The 24173-nt window shown below is 40.3% G+C and overlaps 1 protein-coding gene across 21 annotated transcripts in view; it reads right to left on the reverse strand.

Moving 5' to 3' along the window:
- MAGI2 (membrane associated guanylate kinase, WW and PDZ domain containing 2) overlaps positions 1 to 24173 on the reverse strand; it is a 1074597-nt gene that overhangs the window by 449886 nt on the left and 600538 nt on the right. Inside the window, exon 1 of one of the 21 annotated variants that reach the window (XM_039518220.1) lies at positions 7587 to 7700. The exons of 18 other annotated variants lie outside the window; for them this stretch is intronic. Coding sequence is in view for 2 of the 3 variants with exons in the window: in XM_039518200.1 (XP_039374134.1) it covers positions 7548 to 7602 (55 nt within the window). In the remaining variant the exon portion in view is untranslated. Of the gene's footprint in view, positions 1 to 7547; positions 7701 to 24173 lie in introns of those variants that run through there. 2 more of the 21 variants (XM_039518207.1, XM_039518200.1) reach the window with 2 other exon arrangements.

Below are 24173 nucleotides of genomic sequence, written 5' to 3' on the forward strand. Positions count from 1 at the left end.
TGGCTCAGTGGTTTGAGCATTGGCCTGCTAAACCCAGGGTTGTGAGCCCAATCCTTGAGGGGGCCATTTAAGGATCTGGGGCAAAAATCTGTCTGGGGCTTGGTCCTGCTTTGAGCAGTGGGTTGGACTAGATGACCTCCTGAGGTCCCTTCCAACCCTGATATTCTATGATGATGATGATGATGATGCCCTTTGGGGGCAGGCACTGACAGAAAAAGATTTGGGGGTAGTGGTGGATAATCTGCTGACTGTGATGCTGGGGCCAAAAGGACTAATGTGATCCTCAGATGCATAAATAGTGGAATCTCTAGTATGAGCAGAGTGGTTATTTTACCTCTGCATTTGGCACTGGTACAACTGCTGCTTAAATACAGTGTCCATTTTTGGTGTCCACAATTCAAGAAGGATGCTGATAAACAGGAGAGGGTTCAGAGAGAAGCCACGAGAATGATTAAATTATTATAAAACATGCCTTATAGTGACAGACTCAAGGAGCTCAATCTATTTAGCTTAACAAAGAGAAGGTTAAGGGGTGACTTGATGACAGTCTATAAGTACCTGCCTGGGGAACAAATATTTAATAATGGGTTCTTCAATCTAGAAGAGAAAGGTAAAGCACAATCCAGTGGCTGAAAGTTGAAGCTAGATAAAATTCAGACGGGAAATAAGGTACAAATTTTTAATGGTGAAAATAATTAAGCATTGGAACAATTTACCCGGGGTTGTGTTGGATTGTCCAGCACTGACAATTTTTAAATCAAGATTGGGTGTTTTTCTGAGAGATATCAGAGGGGTAGCCGTGTTAGTCTGGTTCTGTAGAAGCAGCAAAGAATCCTGTGACACCTTATAGACTAACAGACATTTTGCAGCATGAGCTTTCGTGGGTGAATACCCACTTCTTCGGATGCAAGTAGTGGAAATTTCCAGGGGCAGGTATATATAAGCAAGCAAGAAGCAAGCTAGAGATAACGAGGTTAGATCAATCAGGGAGGATGAGGCCCTGTTCTAGCAGTTGAGGTGTGAAAACCAAGGGAGGAGAAACTGGTTCTGTAATTAGCAAGCCATTCACAGTCTTTGTTTAATCCTGAGCTGATGGTGTCAAATTTGCAGATGAACTGGAGCTCAGCAGTTTCTCTTTGAAGTCTGGTCCTAAAGTTTTTTTGCTGCAGGATGGCCACCTTAAGATCTGCTATTGTGTGGCCAGGGAGGTTGAAGTGTTCTCCTACAGGTTTTTGTATATTGCCATTCCTAATGTCTGATTTGTGTCCATTTATCCTTTTCCTTAGAGACTGTCCAGTTTGGCCGATGTACATAGCAGAGGGGCATTGCTGGCATATGATGGCATATATTACATTGGTGGACGTGCAGGTGAATGAACCGGTGATGGTGTGGCTGATCTGGTTAGGTCCTGTGATGGTGTTGCTGGTGTAGATGGTGTTGCTGGGGCAGAGTTGGCATCGAGGTTTGTTGCATGGATTGGTTCCTGAGCTAGAGTTACTATGGTGTGCAGTTGCTGGTGAGAATATGCTTCAGGTTGGCAGGTTGTCTGTGGGCGAGGACTGGCCTGCCACCCAAGGCCTGTGAAAGTGTGGGATCATTGTCCAGGATGGGTTGTAGATCCCTGATGATGCGTTGGAGGAGTTTTAGCTGGGGACTGTATGTGATGGCCAGTGGAGTCCTGTTGGTTTCTTTCTTGGGTTTGTCTTGCAGTAGGAGGCTTCTGGGTACACGTCTGGCTCTGCTGATCTGTTTCCTTATTTCCTCGTGTGGGTACTGTAGTCTTGAGAATGCTTGGTGGAGATTTTCTAGGCGTTGGTCTCTGTCTGCGGGGTTAGAGCAGATACGGTTGTTTCTGAGAGATCTGCTCCAGGAATTATTGGGGGAAGTTCCAAGGCCTGGGCCATACAGGAGTTCAGAACAGATTATCACAATGGTCCCTTCTGGCCTTGGAATCTATGAATTCTATGAAAATTTCTCTACAAATCAACACAACTCATTGCATAGTAATCATGCTATAAAGTAGGTCAGTTTCTTGCTGTTGGTGGACTCCATGTTCCATCTTCAGAATTTCTACTTTTAAAGATGACTTTGACCCAATAATAAATCAATCTGTAGAAGAGTTCATAATCTGTACAGCTTCTGAGAAAATGAAATGCCTTTTTGCATTATCTTTGCCAAGAGTACCTTTTAAGATGTAACAATGACATTCACAGATAAAAGCTAATAACAGAGAAGTGTGAATACCTTGTGCCAAATCAAGCATAGATGATTGCAGCCATGATTGTAAAATAATAATAATAGTAATATGGAAATCACTCGTAGGCACAGATTTTATAGGAATCCACAGCAGCTAAAATGTATTGTATGTAATTCTTGGGAGAACTCAGAATGGAAATCTATGGGCATTCTGGCATTTAAGGATCTAGTTAACAGACAGGTAATTTACTAGCTGCCTGAGAAAATGTACCTTTCAGTGTTCATGAAGTAAAACAGATGAAAAGAAATGAAATTACTTGCAAATCTTTCTGAACTCCAAATTGTTGTCTGAAATGTTTCTTTAAAGTGTGAATTAGAAGCTCACTGGAAACAATGGAAGATGCTGGAATTTCTTTCATGAAATTCATCAGTGCCCTAGAGATCACACTTCCATCAAATTTCCCATTGACAGTTCCTTTTTCAGGCTTATGTTAAAACTAAAATACCACAATTGGACTCATAAAGGCAGGCTGGTGAGTAAGCAGTGATGTCACTTCTGAAGAGAAGCTGGATATATGTGATTGGCATTTGGAAAATCTATTCAGACTTATACTTCCAAGATTTCTTCTGTTTCAAAGGTATTTAGTGCATCACTTCCATGGATTTCCATCCTTTGAGACAGAGACATATAGAGGGAGAGATACTGTAGTAAATCCTGATCTCTTTTAGAAGCCTGAATGCTCAATCGCATTAACCACCCAGCCCTTTACTCCTACATGGATATTTAGTTCCAGGCCACGTCAACATAACAAAATTTTGCTGGCATGTCCCTGACTGACATAGCTATGCTGGCAATGTTCCCCCATCATGTAGATACAGCTACACTGGCAAGAATCCTTTTGCTTGTATAGCTTATGTCCTTTAGGGAGGTGGTTTAATTATACTGGCAAAAGATCTCCTTGTGCTGGTATAAGCTGCATCTTGACTAGGGGGCTCTGCCAGCATGGCTATACCAGTACATCTGTATTGGCAAAAGCCTTTCTAGTATAGACTAGCCACCCCATTGAAGCCAACAGGACTATGCATGAGTTTAAACACACACAAGAGCAACTATTTTTAGGATCAGGCCATAAGTTAGGAAGCCACTATGTGTGAATGTTTGTGGGGGTGGGGTGTTCATGTATTATTGGAGATTTGGGGACGTCTACAGCTAATGAGTTATATACAGATTAGGGTGACCACCTTTTCAAAAGGCAAAAGCAGGACCCATGCAGGCGCCCTGCCACCCTCTGTGGCCCCATCTATGCTCCCTTCCCCAAGGACCCACCCCCTACTTCTACTCTTCCCCCAAGGCGCTGTCTGCTCCTCCTCCTCTTCCTCCTGAGGCCCAGCCTGGACGAGGAATGGGAAGCTGGAGTCCTGTGTAGTAAGAACCGCCCAAGGAGCCTGGCTGCTCTGGGGAGACCTGAACTCTCCACTTACCCTAGGCTGAGGGTGCACAAGAGCAGCCCCTGGCCCATGTCACCACCCACCAGGGAACACCAGGGGGCGGGGCCTTGGGGGGGGGGGAGGAGCAGCAGGGGGCAGGGCCTTGTGGAGAGGGGAGGCTAAGACCCACCTCAGCATCCCCACCCTCCCCCACTGGGAAGACAAATGCTGTTGTCTCGGAGTCATTCAGCCCAGGACCAGGACTCGAACGCTGCATTTCAGGGCAGGTGGTCACCCTAATACAGATGTGGTTGGGTGTTACTACTTACATTAAGAGAGATGTGACTCATTATATGCAAAATGCTTTCTCTTGTAAGAGAGCTTAATAGGGACATCATCTCTTAGGATGTGTGGGAGAATAGGGTTTGTCACATTGGCCCCATCTACACTCGACTTCTTTGGGGGGAAATATCTGACTTTTGCTGCTCCTTCAAGGGAGGTAACTACAGCAACAGTAGTTTAGACAGGGCTTAGGCAGCTGCTGGCATGTCTATAACTACTAAGCAGAATTAGACAACACAGTGGCAAACGTACCTTCTGCAGTCTCAAAGGCGGGGGAGTCTTTGCCTGGACCAGCAGGAAAAAAGGGTAGAGGCTCCTCTAAGGGTCCACCCCTGACTTGAGGGTCTGCATTATCTGAGAAGGTGGGTAGGCCATTGGGGCTCAGGTAAGCCATTGGCCTCTGTATTACCCTGTAGCCTGAGCCCAGACTTGGGAGAAAGTATCTCCTAAAGAAGTTGAGGAACTGGGCTGAGGCTCCTAATGTGTGGTACAGTGAGGAAATAATCTCCTTCTACCAGCCTATACAGATTTACAATCCCAGAGCGCCTCCTCATGGTGAGACCCAGCACTGCAACAGCTCTGCTTCACTTTCCCCACAATATTCTTCAGTCTACTCCTGCCATAGAGGTGACTTGGCCAAGCCACTTTAAACTATTAAACTGCTCCAGTATAACTGAGTTCCTTAAAGTCCAACAAAAGACAGAAACATAGGAATCTTCAGTCCCCTTCTTTACAGGGAGACCCCAGTCACAAAAGCCTGCCTTAATATCCACCAACAGGTACCTGGGCTCTGGTAAACTTAACAATCTGGTCCAGGCCTACTCTCTTACAAAAGGCTCTGGCTGGCCACAGTCCTCAGACAACCTGGACCTCAACCAGGCTTTTTGCCTCCAGGGAGGAACAGTCTGTCCACTCTCCTCTCATGTTAGACTTCAGCTGCTGGGCTTTTCTCCTCAGAAGTCCAACACCCAGCACAGGTGTAGCAGGGCAGGGCTAAATAAACAGTGCAGACTGGCTCCAGGCCTCCAGGCCCTTAAAGAGGCAGGTATCCCTGTTACACAGCCCCCTAATACCAGTTGTGTATGATCTTCTCAGATGAATTGCATACATTGCTACAAAGAATTTCTGAACAGATCCAAATCTGACACAGGTCTGTGGCAGTACATTGGAAATACTCTACAGTGGCCGTGATAATAAATAACATCATTTACAGGGAGCTGAACACTGATGCCCTGACTCGCACTGAATATTACCTTTCTTCTAAGAGGAGTCTATTTGTGGAGTACAGTACTGTTCAGTTTCAGTAAGTGCATCAGAATCTGGTCCATAATGCTTTACTTTGTTGAAACACTATACACATATCAGAGGGGTAGCCGTGTTAGTCTGGATCTGTAAAAGCAGCAAAGAGTCCTGTGGCACCTTATAGACTAACAAACGTATTGCAGCATGAGCTTTCCTGGGTGAATACCCACTTCATCGGATGCAAGTGGGTATTCACCCACGAAAGCTCATGCTCTAATACATCTGTTAGTCTATAAGTTGCCACAGGACTCTTTGCTGCTTTTACTATACACATATTATTCTACACTCTAGTTTAATTACAAAAATTGAAAACATGTGGACTACTGGATTTCTAGATATATCTAGGTGTTGAATATCCAGGTACCCCACTCTTCTGGTGCTTTTCTCCAGCCACTATTTTCTCATATGCAAAATAAACTCTTGATTGGCTAATGTGCTTACACAGTAAATTCCAAGTAAATATAATATTTTGTCTTCTATATTACTTTTCTGTTTTCAAACAGTGATTCATGAAATGTAGTCTCCAATATTATTATGAATAATTAGGTTGCTGGAGCACTTTTACTATATTAGGTTATCTGAGGAGGAAATTTATTATTTTAAAACCACCATGACTTTTATGTTAAACCATTTGTAAAAATAACACCATATGAAATATAGATTTCTTGGTTCATTAGAGAAAACTATTCTCTGCTTAACTCACATTAATAAAATATCTATAGTGAGATACATAAATTATTTCTACACTAGTCACTATTTTATAAGGTATTCACAAGAATGAGAATGCTTGCTGCTGATTTAGGGATAGGGTGTATAAAAAACATGGATGATAGAGAAAAAATGTTCCTTCTCCTCCTGCAGATAGAAAAAATAAGCTTAGATTTAATGTCTTATAAATAAGTAAATCAGAGGATAATATAGTGATCTCAAGATGAGGAAATGAGTTTTCCATTTAATTCTGAATGCAGTCAGGCCCATGGTCATTTTTATCTCCTACAGGAATAAGTTCAAACATCTAGGTCCAGCACTTGTCAAAGTACTGTCTCCCATAGTCATCAGGTGCCCCCACTAATAGACAGGTTAATTGTTCCAGCAGAATATAGCTGTCGTGAGAGGTCATGGGTGCACAGTTTGGAATAAACTTTTAATGCCAAGACAGAGACCCACTACCCACAATATAGTACAGGGAACAGAGCACTTCTGGATGTGTTCATGGTGATCTGTGCTTTCAAAGCGGGACTACTGAACTTCATACAAGTTATAACATGTGGCTTCATTCTTAGATATGAACTGTAATAATCAAGTTTACAATGACCAGTTCTGTAATAACTAGGGATGGGCTGATTCCACTTCTTTTGGCATCATTCAGATACCAAGAACAAGCTATTATGTCTGTTGGATACTAGCTAATAACACCAGCAAATTGAAAGTAGCTACAAAAAGGTTAAATGCATGTAATTACATTAAATTACTTCATGTAACTACATTGAATTACTATTTAAGAATATATAAAGTGAACTACAGTAAATACAGTGAATTACTGTAGCAGTTCTGTAACTCTCAGACATTTCTTTTTTTAGGGGGTCATTGATTCTACTTCCCAATATAATCTGAGATGCTTGATTAGTTTGCAAATGGAATAAGAAACAAGTATTCATTACCATCCAAGGAATAAGTTACTGGTATCTGTATCTTGCCCAAAATACAGAACAATATATATGTGTTCTTAGGCACCCTATGAACATGAACAATCTTTATATTAGAATTTAGTCAAGTCTAGTTCCTTCATTCTAGGCATCTTAGCACATTTCCTTCTGAAGACCTTTATTCATGATTCATACAGATTAATGCTACCTTTTGCTCTGACTAATCAGTGCTATAGTCCAAATTCTAATGCCAGTATATTTTTCTGACATTGAATGCTGTCAATATCATAGCGGTCCCTTGATCACACTATGTAACAGTTTCACTGCAGTTAAACAGTGGCTGTCTATGGCAACTTTTATAACATGCCAATTTATGTCAAATGATCTACAAGATACATTTGTCCTGCCTGTTAATTAACCCATAATGTCAAATTAAATATTTGCTTAGCATTAAGAATTATTACGTCCACAAGCTAAGTTTTTGTAACTCTGTGTCATATAAATTGTTGCCCAATGGCTAAGCGTGGTCAGTTCTGGGGCCTTGCAACAGATCACTTTTCGTTGAAGAGAAATTGATCTCATGAAGTCAACTAGGATATAATTTGTTTGTTTACACTATGTACTTGTTCTTACCCACACTATGTCTAAGAGCCTTGTTATTCTTAAACTCACATAGACCCAACCACATAGAAGTGTTTCTAGAAACTCCAGCTCAGGCACCCTGAACAGTCTCCAGGAACAGCTTTGTCATGTCCCTCCAGGCCTCCAGCTGTCCTTCCAACTGTCATGGAACGCGAGTCTTACGCTCCTGGGTGGCCAATTAGTCTCCAGTCAGGACCAAAAGAGCAGCAGCAGATTCTTCTCACTGCCCTCTCCTGATCTATTACTACTTAGCTGATTCATCACAGCATCAGATAATGAACAGAACACACATACACATGTTCTGTACACAGAAATGGATCCATAGGACATTTCAAAAACTGGCACAATTTGTACCACTATCTCTGTACCATGCAAAGATGTCAAGATTGCTGAGAGAGGTCCAGTTGGTATCACACCTTTGTAACTGTCCATGGAAAGTTGTTTAAGCATATGTCCATTATGCTCAGATAAATTAGATTTATGAGAAGCATCACCCAAGTAATGTTTCATATTCTCTCTGTATCAGAAAATCCTATTGTAACTGTTAAAATGCTTTTGTGCCGTTTGCATTAGAAGGACAGAACTTTTAAAAGGATAAGGAGGAAAAGTGTAGGCACAGGGCAAATACATATACAACAATCCTGTAGTCATTTCAAACCTGAAAAGGGAACAAGTTTAAGATAAATGAATGGTGCACAAAGTCTTTTATATCTCTGAGAAAATGTGAAACACACAGGAGCTTGGTTTATCTGTAATGGGGTATGAAAGAGGTAAAGAATTGGTAAAAAGAGCCAAGTGGAGGGAAAAACCTACTGAAGTTTTCCCCCAGTTCCCCACATTTTCCGTAGCTAGAATAGAGGAAGGGATATTCTGGAATGGGTGGGACCTGTGGTTAGGAGTTGTGTTCAGTGTGTTTAAGAGAAGGTTCTCTTTACCCTGGCTTCCTGGCATTTCAAACAGGATATTCCTGTGCCTGGTAATAAAAAACTATACAGGGTCTCTATGTGGGGCTACACCTAGGTCAGACAATATGACTCTTGTAATGCTAGTTTTTGCAACATATGTGCATGTGTGTCTGTAATAAAAATAACCCTGAATAGACCATGATTTTGACTCCATATTTGTTTTTCTCGCTCAATTTCCTGTTTTATAGGTTTAAAACCAGTTTAACATTAATTTAATGGTTACCAGAACCCTGATAACCCAAAGTTCTCAGAAGACATGTTAAACCTTCATACATGTGAGGGTGATGGCCCAGCAGTGTCTCCTCACTTGCTGCCCAATTCACCCAACTATCCAATTTGAATGGTGGGAAGCAGCCTGAGAGCCAACAGCGTGGGAGAGCACTTGGCATTTAGCTGAATCGATCTACCATTGCTAAAGCACTTTAATGCTGGGCCTCAGCTAAGGTGCTTTAGCTAGATAAACATAGCTAAGGCACTTTAGTTAAAATTTCTCCCATCCCAGCTCCCTGGTGTTTCCTCCCAACAGAAATTGGGGAGCCAGCCAAGAGGCTTCCCCAATTATTCAAACATCACTTTTCTGAAAGCCATTTATCTGAAAAGTGGTCCCAGCTAAACAGGGCACAAGTCATTTTTTTGATAACCTACTTGTGGGTAAATTATGTAGTTCATTGGCTCAACAATGTCAAATTTAAACCAAGGCTTTTGTTTCAAATGCTATTCGCAGATTGTAGGTGGTGAGAAATGCTTCTCGGTGTAATTCTTATGGCTAAACCAGGCATAACAAGTGAGGCTTTCTGATAAATATTAATTTTGCCAAGCTGACAATTTCCATTCAGGGTCCAATCCAACAGGCAATATTCCTATTAATACAGTCAAGACTGATAAATCTATCTGTACAGAAATTCATTAGGCGTTCTGCCTGTGAAAAGAGTGCAAGGTTGAGTCTAAATGCATATAAAGAATGACAAACATCAACTAGCAACTTTTAGGGGCAAGGAGAATAAAAAGCCAATGCAATAGCTGTATGTAAAATCCTAAGAATTGAGATAGGAAGTAACAATTATTCACAACTATCTATTTAGTTGACATATCCTCAGAGTTTCTTCACCACAGAATTGCACAGCTTAGTAGAACTTATATGTGCTACTTCTGTCCATTACTTTCACAATAATGAAAACTATATCACTTTCCTTTTCAGGTAAGCAGGCACTTCAGATTTCAGTATGAATATTTTTAACCGTACATGACTTCCCTGCTGTATATATTTTAAAATTATACCTTTCTGTTTTGAGCAGGAAGTACCAGGAGTATAATTTATCAAAGAAGTCTTAAGTGCCTGCTTATCTGAAAAGGAAAGTGATACTGATTTCAATACTGTGAAAGTAATGGACAGAAGTAACACTAAGATTCTTCTTAAACAAGGTTGTTAGAATGCATTCAGCTTCCTGTTGTGTACTGCCAGATTTCTGAGGCATACAATATTGTTGAAAGAATAACAGCACTGAACAATCACATTTTACTGTATAGATATATCTTCTTACTATTCCAGATGTTTGAAAACAGGAAAATGATCCACTGGCTTTACGGACTGTTGCCTTCACTTCTTTAGTGAGCTGGCCATTAGCCGATATTTTACTTCCAAGATAAACAAAGTCAACAACTCTTGTATTCTTCTCCATCAATCACACATTCGCCAGCGTTGACAGCATTATCTCCATGGTCTTGGTCTTCTGAGTACTGATAAGAAGTCCCACTTTAGCAGCTTCTCCTTTAATGTTTATAGATAGGGTGACCAGGTGTTCCATTTTTAAAGGGACAGTCCCATTTTGGGGGGCTTTTTCTTATATAGGTGCCTATTACCCCCACCCCCAGCCCATTTTTTCACAGTTGCTATCTGGTAACCCTATTTATAGAGAGTCTTTTCAAAGTCGGTACACAATATGACTGTGTCATCTGCAAAAACTGAGTCTTGCAGCTTCTCTCTTGCCCAGACAACACTATTGTCTTCAGCAGCAGCCATCGCTCTTCTCATCACAAAGTCTATGGCAATGCAGAAGAGACGTGGGTATAATATACAACTTTGCCTTACATCAGTAATAATCATAAACAATTCCATGGCTCCCCTCTCTGTCCTGACACAGCAACCACACTCATCATACAAAGCTTTTATCAAATTAACAGCCTTTCCTGGAATTCAATAACGTGTCAGGATCTTCCAGAGGTCTTCTCTGTGGACACTATCAAATGCTTTCATAAAATCAAAGAACTTAAAACCTTCTTCTATGGGTGTCCTAAGCCTTTCTCAATAAATCTCAAGGTGAAAACTTGGTCTGAACATGACCTATCAGATTAAAATCAGCCTGTTCTTCACTGAGTACTTTGTCAACAACAGTTTTCACCCTATTCAAAATGGTAAGGCAAAACATTTTTCCAGATACAGAGAGAAAGGTCACCCCTCTCCAGTTATCACAAATAAACTAGTCCCCATTTTTAGGGATTTTACAGATGACACATCTTCCCCAACCTTTTACTAAACCATTCTGTGAAAGCTGCACATGTAATTCAGCATCACTTCCTCTCCAGCTTTTAACATTTCAGCATGTGTCTTATCATAGTCTGGTGCTTTATCACTCTTCAGCTGGTTTATGGCCTCAGTTACTTTCTCAAAGGCAATTACTTCTACTATATAGGTTAAGTCCGCTATTTCTTCACATCTCTCAGTGTGTGTTAGTGGTTGCAGGTGGTTGAGCACAGCCTGGAAATGTTCCATCTAACAGGCTTCTCTATCCTTCCTCTGTGGTTAAAATTGTACCATCTTGAACTTTTACAATGCCACAGCAGTTCAAGAATTGTGATATCGTTTAGATGCTAGAAAATGGATTTTTAGAATCTCCTTCTCTTGTACACCTCCTTAGCGTCTCTTGCTTTATTTTCCAACAACAGTAGGTCAAAGCACACTAAGGTGACTTAGTGCACGGCAAACTAGCGTGCTGTAGGTTTATACCCTGGCTTGTTGTGCACTAATTATCTGCACGGACAAGTCCTATGTGTGGTGTGTATATATATGAATGACATTGGTGGGCTGGTTTACACCCACTCAAGCTCTATCCACTGAACCTAATGTTTGTCAGATCATCCAATATTTAAGGAATTCTGAAATTGAATGACAGTATAGGATGGTTTAAGAATACAGTTTATGGGTTTAAGTTAGGCTAATATTAATTGCTGTAGGTTTTTAATTTTTAATGCAGCATTTGAAGAGTTTGGAAATTACCTTTTCACCACTAGATGAACGAAGATAATATAATTACATGTTACTTTTTCTGTGTGCAAATATTTGCAGGTAATCTAATTTTGTAACACTGGTAAAGAATTTTCTTTGTGATTTGATTACATGTTTCACTATACACATAACTGATTTTGAAGAGTTCCTACTTGCCCTCACCCCCAACAATAAATGTTTACTGGATTTGTGAACAAATATAATTCAAAGACGGTCAAATCCCAAAAGCAGCTTTACTGAAACAAAACTCCCACTAGAATCAATAATACTTGACATACAACGTAGCTAAGGTAGCCAGATTATCAGTTAATATAAATCAGTATAGCTCCATTGAAGTAAATGACAATTTGTTGCTTTAAACAAGCCAAGGAGATGACCATTTCATTTAAAATGATTTTCAATTAATTAGAACAGAGTCCATACATTGTAGAATATAATCTCATATTAATTTAATTCTAAGATTTATACAATACATATAAAGCACCTGAGCCCACAGTATCAATGCAATCCTCTTTAGCTTGCTACTGCTATAGCTATAGTGTAATCCATTAAAGTGAAAGCCTACACTCAGGGTCACACAAACATTCCAGAACACTCAAGTTGTTAAACCTTCATTGATCCTCTTGTCTTTTTTATATTTTGGAGCAAATTTTGCCCAGCATGAGCTGCCAGGTTTGACATAAGAAAGCAACTGAAACTGCCCAATCCGCTTCAAATGTGGATGATCCCTGCTGAATCCACAAATACCCGGCAGAAGTAACAAGGTTAATAGCCACAATAATAGAGAGATTTAACAAGGAGTATTGATACAGGAATATCTTTTGTGTTACAGTCACCTTAACAATATATTTGCCAAGCGAATTCAAAGTAACTCTTCATAACTGTTGAGAAGCTCAGAGCAAATACACTACAAGTAAAAAGGAACGGTGCCTACATTCACCCACAGGGAGCCTCCAAAACAAAAAATGGGAAACCAAAACAAAAAGATTTTCAGCAAAAAAATCCTAATTATTATTATGTATATGGTAATGCCTAGGAGACCCAGTCATGGACCAGGGCTCTATTGTGGTAGGCTCTATACAAACACACAAAAAGGACTGCCCCTGTCCCAAAAAGTCCCTATCCAAGTACAATGCAACCTACATTAGACCAATCTAAGATTGGGTCAGAACCCCCAATGTCTATTAATTACACTGAGAATCCTCATACTTATCCTACTTGTCTGTGTGTGTAATATTTCCCCCTCTGTGTCTGAGTCACAGAAGATGTGAATCTATTACACCCCTAGTACAGGTCTTGACTGGATTCATAATAGCAATGACCTACTAGTTGTAATTAGAAGGGCATGTGCTAGGCATCAAAAACCAGTAGGAAAAAATACAGAAAAGTAATAGCCAGACAAAATCCTGTTACAAAGAATGAGGTAATTTTTCCTCCAAACAATTCCACAGTCCCTAAAGATATCATGTTATTATAGGAACACATTTAAACAAACATAAAAGCTAAATTAACTCATAATATGCTGCCTCTGCTAAACCAAGCAAGGTATAAATAGGGAATAAGAAACTATAAGACTCAAGAACAGAGATGAGTATGAGCCAAATCAGATGCAGGTTCAAAAACCTTGTAAATTCTAGAACTGTACTCTCAGCAATGTATGGACTTCTGAATAAAAATGAATATTTCAAAATTTTGAGTTATATTAGTAGTATACAGTGTCTTCTGGGATTTTTTAAAAATAAAATACTTTTAAAACAAACATTGAGTTTAACGATTCACAATCTGTCCTTTTAAAAAAGATCTAATATCAATATTCAATGGCTGGAAGCTGAAGCTAGATAAATTCAGGCTAGAAATAAGCCACACATTTTTAACTGGAAGGATAATTAACAGTTGGAACTACTTATTCAGGCACCTGGTGAATCTTCCAACACTTGAAATTTTTAAATCAAGATTGGATGTATTTCTATTAAATACATTCTAAACATACTGAATTAAATTCAATGGCCTTTATTATGCCAGAGGTCAGACTACATAACCATAATGGTCCCTTCTGGCCTTATAATTCCTGAAGCTATGAAATTTAGCCTTGATTTTGTGGTTTATGCAGCTATGCAACAATTAGTATTTTGGTTTCCGTGTATTGCACTAGAAGTCCTAGACGTCATCTGTCGGCAGAGTCAGCTTCCATTTTGTGATGGAGAGAAGATACAGCATGTTACACAGGAGAGAGACACTGTGCTCTTACAGTGCTTTTACTTTTGTCTTCTTGGTTCTATTTTCACTTAATCTAATATTAAATATATAGTTACTCTTCATTTATGGAAAACATATCAGATTCAAAACCTTAATTATTTTAAAATGTTTTACTTTATTTTCCTTCCTAGCAGGATACATCACATGGAATGTAAATTAAAGAAAACAAAGAAAAATACAGTAATGGGTTTTAGCCATGTGATGCATCATAATTTGGATACAACAAGAAAATCAGCGTAGGAGTGGAAAACAGTAAATGAATTCTATAAAACTTGTTAAAGAACAAATTGGTTACTTTATGAATGAAACTGCCTACTTACTCTGTCGATAAATACAGTGCTGTCATAAAGTCTACAATACATAACATGAAGGTAATGTCAATAAGGTTTAATTTTTTACCAGTGTTCATAGAATAAAGAAATCTAATAGCCCTGGTATTTCACCTTTTCAAAACCCTGGAGTTACTTATTATGGAAAAAATCATCTTTTCAGATGTACTTTACAGAGTAGCGTCTTCTAATATCACCGATAACAATGGAATCATGCTGCTCATCTGTTGTACACATGGAGATACAATTTGTTTCTTGGCCTGAGGCAAGATACTTGAGTAGGTATCTCAGATTAGATAGATGAAAGAGATGTATCCATGGTTTGATTCTGTATGGAAACTGAGTGGAGTGTAGGGGCAGGAGCCAGAGCTGAGGCAAGGATCAGGCATGGATCAGGTGCAGGGCAGGAACAGACGACAAGGGCAGGACCGAGGCAGGAACTAGGAACAGGATAGAACTGGAGCAGGAACTGCGAACAGGGGTTAGATACAGATTGCAGGACACATGCAAGAGCTGGGTCCAATGCAGCAGCAACTGAGAATCTGCCCGGTTGCTTGGACAGTCCACTTCAGTCACTTCCTGGCTTGAGTAGTGGGTGTGAGCCAATCAGGTGACAGCACGCCTTGGGCGTGCGGATAGGATTTTCTGTGGGGACTGACCTTCCCAGATTTGTGAGGTGCTGCTTCATCTGTCCTGCTAGTGAAGGCAGGGGGCTGGACTCGATGACCTTTTGGTGTCCCTTCCAGTTCTATGAGATAGGTATATCTCCATATTCTACTGCGTACTCCTATATTTGTATCTACCACATTGTGTAGAACTAGCATAAGCAGCTTTATTATAACATTATTTGTTCTTTTTTCATACAATAAAGTTTGTTATGTTAACAAATAAAACACACAACCTGATTCACATTTACACTAAAGCTGCTATACACCACCCTGGTAATGTGAAGGGTCTGTAAAACGGGCCTACATTATATTTACACTCCCTTTAAGATCCTTTACACTGCTGGAGTGGTACAAACCAGCCTTACTGTAAAGTTGAACAAGTGTAAAACCATGACAAATCAGAGAATTGGTCTGAAATCGACAAGATGAAATTCAATCAAGACGAATGCAAAGTACTATGCTTAGGAAGGAAAAATCACATGCACAACTACAAAACAGGGCATAAATGGTTAGGTGGCAGTACTGCTGAAAAGGATCTGGGGATTATAGTGGATCACAAATTGAATGTGAGCCAACAATGTGATGCAGTTACTAAAAAAAATACTATAATTCTGGGGTGTATTCACAGAAGTGTCATGTGTAAGATACAAGTGATAGTTGTCCTACTCTACTCAGCTAGAGCAGTGTGTCCAGTTCTGAGTACCAAATTTTAGGAAAAATGAGGACAAACTGGAGAGAGTCTAGAGGAGAGCAACAAAAAAGATAAAAGGTTTAGAAAACTTGATCTCTGAGGAAAAGTTAAACTAAAAATATCCAGTTCTTTTAAGAAAAGAAGTCTGAGGGGGTACCTGATAACAGTCTTCAAATATGTTAAGGACTGTTATGAAGAGGATGGTGATCATTTGATCTCCATGTCCACTGAAAGTAGGACAACAAGTATTGGGGTTAATCTGCTGCAAGGAAGATTTAGGTTAGATATTTGGAAAATCTTTCCAGCTACAAGGATATTTAAGCACTAGACTAGCCTTCCCAGGGAGTTTGTGGAATCCCCATCATAGGAGGTTTTAAGTACAGATTAGACAAACATCTGTTAGGGATTAGGTATTCCTGGTCCTGCCTCAGTGGCTGGACTAGATGATCTCTCGAGGTCTTGTCCAACTCTACATTTCTATGATTCTATGTGAACAAGCCCCTAACTCTCTTGTGGCAACACACTTGTGGGATAATGTTTTTCTTCATGAAGAGGTTTTTAATTAGCTTTTGATTTTCCATGGGCTTCTGCACACTGTATCTTTTTTAACAAGAGGCAAACATGGCAAACATTAAGAAAGATAATATATGTAGACGATTGAAGTTCTAGTATAAATGTGTTAAAGGAATAGCCTGTGAGTATGCAAATAGTTGATTGATTAGATGAAACAAATTTATATACTAAAATATTCCTAATATAGTGGAATGCTTTGGATTATAATTTATCAAATAGATCAGAGATTTTCCTCTTACACAAGTTTTGCTTGTTTTTGAGAAAATACTAACTCTATTTTATTTTTATTTGAAATTCCCTTTTAACTTCAAAAATACATCATGTAATTATGGGTCTGATTCTGTAAACCTTATTGTCATGAGTATAACCCTTACTCATGGGATGGTTTCCCTAGTTGGGTTCAGTGGCAGGACCAACATTTCTTCCCCACTTGCAGATGGTATCCCCTGGCATTTGTGTGCGTGCGTGTCGGTGGGTGGGTGGGTGGGTGCGTAGTCTCTCTCTGTACCCTCCCACTCACCACACACATCCACTCTGAACAAAACTGTTTTCTGTGAATGCTGTAGGATAGTTTTACTTCACACTCTTTTGCAATATGGACATACTAGATGATGTGAAACAGAACCAGACTGAACAGACATTTAAAAAAATAGTTCTAGGTAGACAGTTTGATGTTCCAAAGCACAGATTCAGAAAGACATCTACTGACTTCAGTAGGTTCTGAATCAGCCGTACATGAACAAAGTAATGCAATTTTGTGCAATACTTTAAAAATACCAACCAGGACAAAGAAAAAATGCAAAGGAACCTGGAGAGCACAGGAACTTAAGCAGAAAAATAAATTATGAGATTCATTTTTTGAGCTTTCTGAGGCAGAAAGATGACTGATAAAAAAAGAAAGCAGCCTACAATTGCTAGAACTTGTCCAACTGCAGAGACTCGTCTATATGACCTGCATGTACAGTATTGCCATGGTGACTGTGTTTTCATGAATGTAGCACTTGATGTAATAACATCGGATGCCGCCTGAGTTAAATTTGTTATATAACACAGCTAAATTCTAACATTATGGGAAAGTTTATTATAATAGAAGAACCTTTTTTAATCTTGAAGGGTGAACAGCGGAATGTCCCTATGTATGTCTGAAGCATTATAATATACATTCCATTTACCCTATCATATTGAGCATTACATCAAGTTCACAGATGCATTTCCTTGACAGTTTGGTCTCCTTTCTTTCAAATGAACTTTTTTCTGATTTCCATTACTTCTGAAAGAAACTTATTCTTTGTATAAATTTTCTAATTCATTTGCAGTATGATCTTATACTTGACTGACAGCACCCAGAGAAATCATTGCACTTTGATGCAATGAAGTTTACTATTATGTCATTTCATGCTGTGTCTTTCTGAGCAGAAGTATTCTGGATTTGAAATTGGTTACTGATGTTGTGAAACCTCTAACAATGAAAACCTCTCGCTAACCCACTTTATGTTACAAAATTGGTACCGCCAGCACAGCTTAATCTTCACATCAGTTAAAGCGCTAAATTCCTAATATTGCTGTTCCCAACACTAAGAGGGAAAATAGGCCAGTGCCTAAATTGCAGATGCCTTTGTTCAACTGTTTATAAAACTGCCCATAAAGATTCATCCTGGAGTGAATTTTGACACATGAGTTCTCAGTCTGGCAAGGGAAGACACACACGCACTTAAAAAAAAATTTGTTGCAAACTCTTTGTGCTCTTGGTTTCTATAATGAAATTCTCTGTTCTTCAGAACATGATAGTGTTCATGGGAAATGATAGATAGATAGCTCTGGGGATAGAGGTTTTCCACTTAGACATATCACAGATAAAGCATTGGCGGCAGCCATAGACGCTTGCTCGTATGTGTCTCAAGCCTCTTTTGAAGAGTCCAACTCTCCAGATAAGAACGGAGTTCCCTCTTCATTCCCATTCAGGTCTTGGTCTCTCTCTTCAAATTGTCTGAAAGGATGCCAGTTAGGATGGTTTTGTGGTGTGGATATCTGTCTAATAAAAGGTGGACTGTGCTCACCAATATTATTTAATACTGGCCACCATGTAGCCTATATGGTCACTTTCACTTATTAATCTAAGTTGGATTTGAAGTGGTGACTTGTAGGTGAAAAAAGTTTTGTATCTCCTAAGCCAACTAAGTCCCCTTGTCATTCAGCACTGGTGACAGATTTCACATAGAAACCCTGATGATGATGTTCCCCTGTTTACTCACACAGCCAAAATATCATGGATAATGGCAGCAGAAACTTCTCGTCACCATCTTGCCAATGCTGGCCTGCTGGAAGCCTCATTAGTGGGTAAAAGTGCAATTCAATCTCCGGGGCCATTTGAATTTTGGCCTATTTGGTGACTGTTCCATTTAGTGCCAGCTACAGAGTTTTTATGTATTTTTAAGGAACAGAAGAAAAAATATAGGGGGAAATGGTATGACTTTTGTGCTTCTGTAGTAAAACAAACATTTTATTTTTAAAAGACAGTCTTCTATCTAATCACTGACTGGGACTACTCAAGCTTAAATTAAAGCACACGCTCTTACCATTCATGCTCAAGTCGATGGGGGTGGTAATAGCACCTCTTTAGAATGGTGGTTTCAGATCCAATTTGGAAAAAAAAAGAGCCCCACATTTGAATAGTCATCTGTAATGTAGGAACTATATGCACTTCTTACATTTTTGACTTTAAGAAGTCATTGCCGGTGAAGAGAAATGGGGATCAAAATAATTGTTAGCTTGGCATTTAATTTCAATAATTAAAATACCAGGATGATTGGAGACTCAAATTGGAGGAGTAAGTCAGGCCACAGATTTATTAATAGAAAAATGTTGGAGAGAGGATTGTGGGAAAAATTACAGGTGGGAATGCAAGAGCCAAGGTTTCATTTCAGATGATAGTTTAAAGTGTTGCTCTTACCCCCACAAGAAGTTTTCAAATTATGATACCTTAGTGGTACTGAAGCCTTACCCCCACTTTTTTAAAAAAAATCATTTTTGTAAGTGGCACATAGTAATTCTGCTGGTGATACCTGTGGCAGATTGTACAAAGGCTGTCAGCTGCCTAACCGCAAATGGTAGGCTCCATGAAATAGGGCTGACAGAGCCCAACATACCTTGCTCCAAACCATCCCCTCCTTCAAAAAATACACATGGAAGGGGCTAAGGACCCAGGCCCTTCTGAGCTATGACAGTGCAGAATGGGCTGTAGGTTGAGGAAGAGTGGAGGCTGCAACTATAATGCTGATGATTTCCAAATTAAACCCCAGGGATGACTTAGGTGGGCAAAACATTGTCCAGTGGACTTTTGAGTAAACAATAGGAACAGCCACCCTGACTACTGTGAAGTGTCACCGGATTTTTAATAACCACAAAATATTATGTCTCCAGCAGTGAATGCCCCACTAATGCATTTACGTGTCTCTGGAGGGGGGGGGGGTCTTTCATCCATTGGTGGCTTAGTCCAAGCCTGTTCATCATCAATGATTTGATGAAATCACAGCTTGAGACGGTCTAGTTAATCATATCACATAGCATTGCTATGTGTTGCATCATGTTCCTGTAATAGCTGGACACAAAGGCATTTCCTTATCCTCGGTTTGGATCCACTCTTACCATCGTTATTTTGCTTTCTCCCTCCCTCCCCAATATACATTTAAAATTGTTTGCTTTCATTAGCATCGTTTCTTAAAAGGGGCACTGATCTGAAAATAAATGGAACCTTAAGAACTATCATGTTGTTTGAGAAATCTGTTTAGTCTATAAATAGATTTTCTTATGAGGCTTTAAAAGATGGGTCTTATTTTGCCTGTTCTGAAAATTCTCTTGACATATTTGAATTTCATGTTTGGGGCTAGATCCTCAAAGGATACTTAGTCTTTCAGCTGCATTAGGTGGTTTCTGAGAACGATTATTGGCTCAGGTGAGACCAGGGGTGCTGGAACAATTTTTATAATGGGGGTGCTGAGAGCCATTGAACGAAACTGTAAACCCTGTCTATAATGGATACCACTTCAAGCCAGGAGGTGCTGCAACACCCCCCGCACTCCTACTTCCAGCACCTAAGGGTGAGACAGGCAGGAAAATGCCTTGTTTGAGGACCCTGATGGGGCTTAGGCACCAAGCTGCATGGTAGTATCTGGATGTAGGCAACTTTGCAGAAATTTAAGATGGTCACTATTTCACCTCTGCTCACAATTCAGGGATCACAAAAAGAGGAATTATTGTGATCTACGGGAATGTAACATATGAGGATAGGGGAATGAGGAACTGTGAGGGTAATGGGAGCAATATTATGCTTTTTTACAGGATTCTTACACACTATTGCCATTCATATGAATGTCTGCATCCTACCTGTGATACTGCGTCTGATGTGCAACTTAAGCTTCTCTTTGAAAATAAGAATGACTTACATTGCCCTCCATTTGGGAATATCTGCATATTTGAATCTCTTGGAAAGTCTGAAACTCCATACACAATTACAGATGCAATACTATACGTACTATAATCAATGTTACATCTCTCATTCACCTGCACAATCCTCTTTAAAGGAGCAATAAGGTACTAGCTCCAGACAATCTTAACACTGCTGGTGCAATAACAATCTTTGCAGCTCATGATCTCTGGATCAGCCTCCTTGTATCCCTCTGCTTCATTGACTCTCCATCTCATTTCAAATCACAGCCGAAAACACCTTCCCCCCACTTATAGCATTCCCCTTAGCTTCTCTCTTCCGCCTTTTATTTATTACTTAGTTCTGAAACTCTATTTTAATCTGTAAAGCATTTTGGCAAATAGCTTTTAAGAGAGATGCTCAACAATAATATCATTTTGTTCTGCAGCTACATGTACATGGTACATTTCATCGTGGACAATTTATAAAAAGCCTATGCTCATTCTCTAAGTACAGTAGTACACAAACACTTCAGGCACAATCTATAGGGAAGAAATAATTGCAAAATGACTACAAGATTATTGCAGAGTAACTGTACTTAGTAAGGACTAATGCAATAATGATAGGAGAAAATATTGAAAAAACAGAAATGGAGTGAGGAAGCATATACTCAGCTGCATCATTTCATTTGTTTCCTCTTGTCCCTTGACAAAGGCCTTAGCAGCCAAAGACTTTTTGAGATACATATATTGCCCAAGACTTCTTGATAACCTTCAGATATTTTGACAGTCTGAGAGTCATTTTGGAGACTTGGAAAAGCTTAGCTGCTATCTGCTTTGTTCAGTCTTCTGATGCTATTTCTGTTTGACTTTATTAAGTTTCATCCATTTGTTTAAAAACAAACAAACAAACAAAAACAACAGTACTGCCAGTCCCTGGCAGAAATCTACAGTCAAACATTTTTCTAGGCATAGTGAGTCTTTCCTCATGACTTTGTATGCTGGCCTTATTCAGTAACCTAGGCATCAATTATTTTTATTTTTTGGAGAATCAGAAATCCAATCCATGATAGAAGAGATTACACATTTAACAGGAATCTATTGCTTTGTAAACAGGGTCCGTTTGCTGTGACACCTTCCAAATGCTAATATTTATAGGGACAAATTCATCCCTAGTCCATCGGTTTCAGAAAACAACAGGGATAAATTTGGCCCCATGAACCTGTCTTTTTAAGACCACATGTCACACAGTGAATTGCAAATCAACACACACTTTTTTCTGCATAGGTCTAGACCACGGTTTTCATAAAACATTTATAATTCCAAAGAGTATACTGACACTATGGGCCTGATGTTCAAAGATGGAAACAAGCAGTTGCAAACAACTGATTTGAATGGGGTATGCAAGCTATGGATCTGATTGAGGGCTGGTCTACACTACGGGGGAAAATTGATATAAGATACGCAACTTCAGCTACGTGAATAACATAGCTGAAGTCGAAGTATCTTATATCGAATTACCTACCGTCCTCACGGCGTGGGATCGACGTCCGCGGCTCCCCATGTTGACTCCGCTACCGCCGTTTGGGTTGGTGGAGTTCCGGAGTTGACAGGAGCGCGTTCAGGGATCGATATATCGCGTCTCATGTAGATCCCTGAACGTCTCATGTAGACGCGATATATCGATCCCCGAGAAATCGATTGCTACCCGCCGATACGGCGGGTAGTGAAGACGTACCCTGAGTGTACAGAGGTCACAGGGAGAGGACAAAAAACATTTAAGCCCTTGTACCTCCCAACACAAGGGCATGCTCAGTTGCAGTCTCTGCTGCCAAAGGAGCACAGGGATTACTTCCTCCTAGTGCACTCCAGGGTTGAGGGAGCTAGGGACATAGATCAAGCTCTTCTGATCATGTGCATGGAGGAGGATGGGTGTAGCAGAGCAGAAAGGAGCTGGAAGAGGCATCATGCCTCCTAGGACTCCTGTGGGGAAGTCTGATTTTGCATAGTTCTTAACACTACCATTTGCTTTGATGGCACAATCTGGTCCTGTGTGTCTAAATGGCTCTAAGTGGTTAGGCGCACCAATTTTCACACACATGTGTACACCGCTTAGACAAGACACACACTTGAGTGCACGCACGTTGGAAAAACAGGTCTGCTAGAAAAAGACCAAAATAAGAATAAGGTACTTCCGCTTCAGCTATTGGGCCAGAATCAGAAGGGGACCACCACATCTTCCTGAATCAGGTAATTGCTCCTTTTCCATAGCCTTTACTGTGTTGTTCATGTCCCGTGTGGGTCAAATATAATACAAATTCAGTGTTTCATGCAGGAGTTAATGCATGCAGGCATACAAAACACAAACCAATCAGCCACTTGGACTTCACTCTAATTTTTAACAGATGTCATTCTCAAAATAGAGCCTGCTGCATTGTACGCTAGACACTGGCTCTTTTCACATATCATTTTCCTCCCAGGAAACACTAGACCACAGTAGTTAAGAAAATGCAAGCAAATACATCCCCCTTTTCATTACTGTCAAATACATGCTAGCTACAGCATCGGTGCAGCATTTTACATGTTCAAAGCCTTTACAAACATTATGTACTGAAACCCTGCAACATCTCTGGGAGAGAGAGGGGAAGTAAGGATTGTTATTCCCATTTTACAAAGAGAGAGAGCAACAAAGTGGGTCAATGGCAGAGCCAGGCTGAGAACTAAGGTCTCTAAAGTCAGTGATCCAGCCACTATCATGCTATATAGTAGTACCCTCCAGCTACAGTACCATGCTGGTTTTGTTTAGGATTACACTGCTTCCAGTACTCATGAGAATATTTGTGTCTGAACAGATCTGGGAATGGCTGAGCCACATTGAATCTATTTCCCCATGTTAAGTATCCTCACACCTTCTTGTCAAACTGTCTGAAATGGGCCATCTTGATTATCACTACAAAAGTTTTGTAGAAGCAGCAAAGAATCCTGTGGCACCTTATAGGGCGGCCCTGAAAGAAAGATACTGTGGTTGCAGAGGGCAGCCCAAGGGTAGGCAGAGGCTGCATGTCCAAACCCCCTTTGCTGGTGATGAGTGGCACTTACAGTGCAGTCTGCCCCAGGGAATTGGGGCTAGTTGATGACTGGCAGTGGCGATAGACTGAGGTGAGGTGGGGATAGAGGGTGGGGGTTCCCCGGGGAGGGGAGACCCAGATCTGTAGGGATACTGCCAGGGGGCAGCACCATGGCCTGAAAGGGGCACCGGGGTCCAGGAGGGACTCAGGGCCAGTGGCAAGCAGGACACTGGCCTGCAGAGGGCGCTCCAGAGGCTGGAAACACTAATTCCCTGGAGGACCAGCAGGAGGCGCCACAGGGGTGAGTCCCATCCCGTTACACCTTCCATTAAATTTTTGTAGATGGCCAACATGTCTCTCCT

This window comes from Mauremys reevesii, linkage group 1, assembly GCF_016161935.1.
Source record: "Mauremys reevesii isolate NIE-2019 linkage group 1, ASM1616193v1, whole genome shotgun sequence".
Lineage (NCBI taxonomy): Eukaryota > Metazoa > Chordata > Testudines > Geoemydidae > Mauremys > Mauremys reevesii.